This window comes from Polistes canadensis, unplaced genomic scaffold, assembly GCF_001313835.1.
Source record: "Polistes canadensis isolate GaletaPanama2010 unplaced genomic scaffold, ASM131383v1 scaffold_52, whole genome shotgun sequence".
Lineage (NCBI taxonomy): Eukaryota > Metazoa > Arthropoda > Insecta > Hymenoptera > Vespidae > Polistes > Polistes canadensis.
Window position 1 is genome coordinate 430,165 of NW_014569599.1, and position 7,713 is coordinate 437,877.

At 29.8% G+C, this 7,713-nt stretch overlaps 1 protein-coding gene across 2 annotated transcripts in view; it reads right to left on the reverse strand.

Annotated features, from left to right (window-relative positions):
- Positions 1-1,488: 1,488 nt before the first annotated feature.
- Positions 1,489-7,713, reverse strand: part of LOC106785563 (prostaglandin E2 receptor EP3 subtype) — a 9,748-nt gene continuing 3,523 nt past the window's right edge. Inside the window, exons 3-6 of one of the 2 annotated variants that reach the window (XM_014746162.1) lie at positions 4,752-4,926; positions 4,160-4,398; positions 2,316-2,544; positions 1,489-2,214 (exon numbers count right to left, since the gene is read on the reverse strand). In XM_014746162.1, the coding sequence (XP_014601648.1) occupies positions 2,102-2,214; positions 2,316-2,544; positions 4,160-4,398; positions 4,752-4,926 (756 nt within the window). In that variant the 3' untranslated portion in view covers positions 1,489-2,101. Of the gene's footprint in view, positions 2,215-2,315; positions 2,545-4,159; positions 4,399-4,751; positions 4,930-7,713 lie in introns of both variants that reach the window. The other variant, XM_014746161.1, reaches the window with a different exon arrangement.

Here is a 7,713-nt window from a genome sequence, read left to right on the forward strand (position 1 = left end):
GCCAAAAAAAAAAAAAGAACAAAGAAATAAAGTAAGAAAATATCGTCGATAAATATTTTGCCATTTATAGGAGCGTAGTCAATTTCGATCGTTTGTTTGCCGTGTTGAAAGCTGTACTACTTAAGTAGATTGTTTCGTGAAGAATATCTCGTACTCGTTCTCTTTCTTTTTTTTTCCCCTTTTTTTTTCTTTTCTCTCTATAAGAAGAAGAAGAAAAAAAAATATATATATATGTATATGTATTTATTATACTTTCGATAAATAATCTTACGAATGCAATTCTTGGATGCATCTCTGATGTGTTGTAGAAAACAATCTTGTTTTTAGGATCGTATATAGAAAAATACAAAACGAATCTGTAGGATTCAATTTATCATCAGCTGAAAGAAAATGTAATATATCGTATATATATACATATATATTTGTATTATATGTGTATTTTACTTCGAACGCATTATCATTTACGTCATCGTACCATGTCATCACTCTACGAAAGATAATAACTCTCAATCAATTTGCGTCATCGTTTATTCAAGTCACGATATTAACATATATTAATTATTTGACGTTTTTTAAAAATTGATTTTCTTTTCATTGTTTTTTTTTTATTTCAATAAACATCCACCCTTCGTGCTTTTTCTGTTTTACGTCACTCGCGATTATAGTACGTCACACAAATCAATAAACAACACAATTGGTTACAATTAATCCATGTATGTAATATATCCTTTATGTACAATTTATATAAATGCTCGTTAAAAATTGTAAATGGTTAATCAACATATTCTAAATGCATGTGTGAATACTTTACTTATATCATAAATATCATTCAGTAAAAAGAACATACTAACATACATATATAAATATATATATATATATATATATATATATTTATAAAAAGATATGTATAAAAATTATATATAAGATGATGAAATTAAATGATCGATTTTGTACGATCACGAACGAGATATGTAAAATTATTGATAAATCTACTATTCAATAATGATAATAGATGAAACTATTGTTTCTAACGTGTAATCTTATTTAACATGTAAATATGGATTCATATACACACATATATCATATACACTTATTAGAACCACAGTATTCACATTTAATGGCACGAGTAATATCTCCTTTTTGATAATAACGTTATAAAATATATATAAAATAGAAGAAGAAGGAGGAAAAAAAGAATCAAAATCATTAATGCGTAACATTAATATCGTACGGGGGAGAATAATCGATTTCCTAACTTTGTTATATTTTTCTGGCATACGAAATTTCAATGGAATTATTTGGATCATTGCGTTTAATTTCCAATTTGTTTGATCAGTTACATCGGTTCGCTACTCTGACTAGAAGCACACTTACACAGATGTTATAACGTTCATATGTGTATATATCTATATATATATATATGTAAATTTATTACGTAAAACAATTTGGATCGTGTAACTGTGCTTTTAAAACGTGTATTATATCGAATTTTTGTTTCTTTTCTTTTTTATTCAACGTAACGTACTATATAAAAATTCGTCGAAACGTTATTTATAATCGAATAATAAATTGAATATAAAAAAGAAAAAAGAATGTGAAATAATAATATCGATTATTTTCTCGTATATATATATAAATATATAGGGTTTTTGATCGTAATAATTGACGAAAGATTACACCATTATCCGAATCGTCCAACTTCGCGCTGTCATTTGCACGTGGCAAATGATTAGGAGTTATCGATGAGAAAAATCGTTTAAACGTCGTAAACTTTCGACAATATTGATAATAGTATGTATATGTATATTAAAAAAAAGAAAAATCAAAAAAGAAATAGAGAGAGAAAAAAAATACTTAAAGGTTTATACTAAAAAAAAAAAAACAACAAGTACTTTATCCATCTCACTCGCATACTTTTCATCCTTCATTAAATCACCCTAATTCATACGGAATGCCTCGACTTACTTAGTCCAATATTAAACTAGAAATTGTAAATACGAATTGATTAAATAAAAATATACATATACAAAACTTTGGTATTTCGTACAAATACATCGTCGATATAAAATCATACTTAATCGTATTGATTATTTTTGTTTGTTTAAACATTCACCGATGCTAATTCGGACTCGTGTTCCTCGCTAACGGGTGTCGAGGGTGCTTCGGTTATTGGGGTTGGTGGATCACCACTGCTGAAATGATTATCACCTGTACCTAAAGATTAAATTTCATTTCCATTGATAATTAATTATAACGAAAAGAAGAAAAATAATGAAACGACAAATTAGATGATCGTAATGGGATGTATGTCTCACCTGTAAACGAATTAGATCGACTTCTGGCTGGCCAACAAATTCGGCAAAGTGGTTTCAACAAACGGAATCTTGGTCGAGGCATTCGTAGGAGAACGTAAATGTACGGATCCAAGGTGAAGTGTATGCACAATAGAATGTCAGCGACGACGTGAAAAATATGGATGCATTTTTTCAATGTCACCATCTTTTTAGGCAACGTCATCGAGAATTGTGCGAGCGGAATCGAAAACTATCGGACAAATTTAACATATTAATTCATTTCATTTAATATTTGTTTATTCGTTACTTTGTCAGAAATTATATTGGAAATATTTTCATTCTCATTTGCGTATAAAATATAAAATATATTTGACGTAATATATATTCGTAAAGTCGTACTCGTATGAAAAAGGGAAAAAATGAAAACGCAGGAATTAACAATTTCGTTTTATTGATTAATCCAACACCAACGTAGTTAGATTTTCAATAAACGAGCACAATGTATCCGATGTTAGATTTGGACGAAACATTTGTCGACACGCGCGCGTAATTTTATTAACGATGACATCCGGTTCGATCGTAAGTCTATTTTTCGCGAGAGGGACGACTACGACTACGACGACGACGAAGTTACTCGTTGGTCTCGATGGATTGTACGTGAGAACATTTGAAAACAATTTACACGTAGTGCTATTGAATATTAAATTAAACTTTAAGGAAATAGAATTGTGGATTTATTGTTCGATGAAATTTGCCTCCTAGTTAATCAAAATTTTGTCTACGATATAAATTATCGTCTTATATAAATGTATAATAAAAAAGAAACAAAAAGAAAAAGAAAAATAAGCGAACGAAGTAATTTAATTTGAAAAATATTTTTTTGATTCCTTCCTTTTTTTTTTTAACCTTGTAAAAAAACAAATTGTTATTAGCAATATGTACAATGAAACGAAAGAGAATAACTTGAAATGCTTCTAGTGTTTTATCACGAACGCGAATTAGTCACAAATATCGTCGATCTTTTTCTCGACTGCGTAGGAGTAAAGTGTCAACTTCAATATCCCTTGCAAGCACGTCACGTAAAAACCATTGCTTCCCATAAAAGCTACTAGCCGGAAGCTAAGTTTCTTCTTTCCACTAAGCTATTTCTCCTTCAGGGTTGCGACTCGGTAAAAACGGTTCCGATCATTTTCTCCCCACGAAGTAGCGTCCAACTCCGAAGGACAACTCGAACGAAAAAAACTTTATGACTTCTCAAGCAAGTTTTTTATTTTTTTTTTATTTCGAGTAATTTATGAAAGATATCGAAGAGAAAACGATTAATAAGATTGATGCCAAATTTTTCCATAAACAATTTTTCGAACCTTTGAATGATAAATCAAAAAGAAAAGTATACCGAAATTTTGTAGTGTTATAAAATATCTTTATGTATATATATATATATAGAATAATTTAAAAAAAATTTATAGGAATATACAATTCATTATTTTCGTAAGAAAAGTAAAAAAAAGAAATGTTTCATTAATCATAAATACCGTTTAGAAAGATATTTGGGAAGACAAGCTTAGAATTCACCCTTCGTAGAATAAATCAAGGGTTCTATTTTATTGCCATACGTTGTAATTTAACGTGACAACTTATGGTTATCGCTCGCAGCAAAATTGCATCGAACGAGATAACCACCACCACTCGACCTTGACCGAATGAAAGTAATCGGAGAAGAAGAGAAAAAAAAAAAACCGGAATAAAATTGTCGATAGGAATAGTATAACAATAAACGATTAATTTGAATTAACTAAGAGAGGAAAGGAAAAGAAAATTTTGTTTAAATAAAAAATAAAAAAACAACAAAATAATCCCCTTACCATTTGCGGCATCCAACAAACAACGAAAGATATCGAAAGTACTGCCATTAGTTTGGCAAAAGCTCTTTCCTCAGCAGTTGTTACGACTTCTGGTGTGGGTCCGGTTACAGTTAGCAACGGTTTAGCCCTTGAAGAAGCCCTCGAGATACGTCTCAGTGCTCCAACTCGACGACTTAGTCTATTCAATGCTCTGGACACTGCTAAATTACACCAGACAATGGACAGACAGAGAAGAGTACCTAACGAATAAATATTTAACAATTATCGATTCCTTTCTAAAAAATTATCTGCCTGCATACACACATATTATCTATGTTCGATTAAAAAGCCACTAATTAACATTTATATTAATCTGACAATTACATTACTCGTTCAATTAATATTTTAACGAATACAATTGTGCCTTTTTTCTTAATACTTTAACAAATTATTATGGATACTTTTCAAAATGTAATGCATAAATGTAAGATTTATCTATGAATACATAAATCAATTTAAGATAAAAATATAGCTTAATGATTTTTGGTTGAACATAAACAATATATACATATATATGTATACTCACATTGCAATAGAGATCATTGACACTCACCGAAAACGAACCACACGTATGCATAAGCTATGTCAGTAGGTTCGGTAGCCTCTCTATATCGAACACAGTGATCATCTTTGTAATAAAGACCGAAGCCCAATACCGGTAAGCTGGTCAATGACAGAGCAGCCAGCCAAAGTGCCAGCATACAACGGACAATTACCGGATACGTCACCTGCTGAAAGATACATGCGTGTCATCGATTGAACAAAATAGTTCATTGACCTCTTTGACGAAAATTATTGAGGGCGTAACGATTAAACCATAACTGTGTTCGTTCGTTTGATTTATACGAAATAAATACGTGAAACGTTTTTTACGAATCTAGACTGGCGACTGTCTGTACAAACATCTTTCTTTTTCTTTTTCATTTGTTTTTTTTTTCTTTTTTCCCATAAAGAAACCAAGGATTCGATGAATTTAATTGGCCAGCGATGATATTATTCACCCTTTCGTTTTAGTTAACCACCCTCTGTAGTTTTAATAAAACACGAGGAGACAGTGATCGATGGATATACGTATCACACAAGTATGTGTATGTATTTGTTATTTATCAAAAATCTACATGAACACTTGATCTCGTCTAATCGATTATTAATCTTTCGGAGTTGAATTAAAACTCAGAGTGTTTGGAATAAGAATTCTTTGAATGCGTACGCGAATGGAATCGCATTGGTTTATTCAAATGTATTTATGTATGTATGTATATATATACATACATACAAGTTGGTATCCACATCGCGAACAATGACATCGAATAGCTACGAGAATGGCATATTTTATGTTAATAACAATATGCATAAAAAATAATAGCTCCTTTGAGCGACGAGTATTCGTCATTGCTTTTAAATCTTATCTTACTAATCGTTACGTGCATGATTGATAAACGAATGAAAGAAAAAAAAAAGAGATAAAGACAAAAAGGGAGAGACAAATAAATGAAATAATTTCATTAGCATGTGTTTCGCAAAGTGATTTAAAAAAAGAAATACAAGACACAGATCAATTATTATTATTTTCCTATTAATCATTCAAGGTTTCTACACGAATCAAATTCAATGTATTATTTTTAGATCTTCGAATAGGTACGCGACGTTGAAAATGATCTTTAGACGATCCTTAGGGGACAACAAGAAAAAAAAAAAAGCAAAAAAGGAAAAAAACGTAGATAGAACTCCAAAACGAAATATCTAATTAATTAAAAAAGCTTCTTCTTCTAAGAAGACGGGAGCGTCTCCTCATTCACGGTGTTTGTCGAAGAGGTTGTTCGTCTTAAAGTAAAAAGAAAAAAAAAAAGGCATATATATCGAAAGTGTTATTAAATATAGTCAACCGAGTTGTTCTCTATCTCTCTTTAAAAAAAAAAAAAAAAACAAATCGCGTGTAGTAAATTAAAATGTAAATTACTTTTGTCCTTAATGAAATATTATTAAAACGTGATACTTTAAGAAGAAAATAAAAAAAGAAATAAGGGAAGTATCTCGAATGCAAAATAACATTTTTCAATTTTAAATGGAACATCTTTGACACTTGATGCATTACGCTCGGGGTAGAAAAACTTCGAAAATTGTTTTGACGTTTTGACGTTATTCCTAAAGAACTACAACGTTCTATATAATTTTCTTGAACTCACACAAATTTCCATTAACTCGTTGCCTAGGATTTTTCTTTTTCATTTTATCTCTTCTTATTTCCATCGCGATTCTTTCAATGATTAAAATTCTTATTTCAGATTGAAAATAATTATATATATATAGAACGTGATATATATACTTTGAGGACCTTGTAAACATCCGCGTCTGGGAAAAATATGCTCGTCAAAATAAGAGATTAGGTCGAGAATGTATTAGAATACTTACATACTACTACTACTACTATTAATAATGATAATAATACTAACATTAAATGTTAAGGAATGCAACACGTTGAAATAAAAAAAAGTAACGTCAAAATGTTCGATATTGTTTTCGTTACGATAAAGAGATAAATTTAATTCGTGGAAAGAATCGAACATAATGATGCCTGTGACTTCCATCAATCCCAATAAACCCTTAGTAAGACGCATGCTATAGTCTAACAACATTATATCGAAGTATTGGTTTTCCTAGAAATAAAGGAATAAACTTTTGCGAGGGTTAAGTCTTTCTCAATGATATTAATCGATCTAAATTAACACTCGTAAATTGTCTACAAGATGAGTCAATGAGAATTTACTATCTTAAATAACATGTTTACTTATTGTTTGTATAAAAAAAAAAAAGACATTTCAATAAATCAAGTATTTCTTTTTTTCTCCGTGATAGATTAAAAAAGATGTTAATTTAAAATATACAAAATAATAAATAAAATTGTACAAATCCGTTTTCGATGCGTTTCTTGAGTTTTTTCTTTTTTTTTAATGCAATTAAAATACTTTCAATGTAATTATTTGTATTACAGTTTTCGTATATTTCGAAGTTAATGACAGTCAATTATATTACTAATCCTACGAACTCAATTAAAGTTTTAATTGAAGGACGATAATCAAAGCTTAAGAAAAAAGAAAAATAGTATCTTCATTAACGAATAATTTAAAGTAGAACAACAAAATTATAATCTATCTCTTTCGGGATAATATTTTCTCACTTAGCAAATCACTCGTTCAGATATTTAATATTTTTAATATCGTTGCTCTCGTAAAATAAAACGCTGACCCGTAAACATTGCCTTCGGAAAGAGAGAAAGAGAAAGAGAGGATAATCTTTAAATCGCGAATACGTAGCTATAAATTTGGACATGATAGGCAGATGAAACTAGATTTGAAGTTACATACACGTGATTGCAATTTACAAGAGCAATATAGAGGATTTGCGTAGAGAAACTTGCGTAGGCGGCGATTCAATGAGAAAGAAACCTCTCACACATTTGCGTGCCTACGCACAAACACTCATAATATATATATATATATATATATATATATATA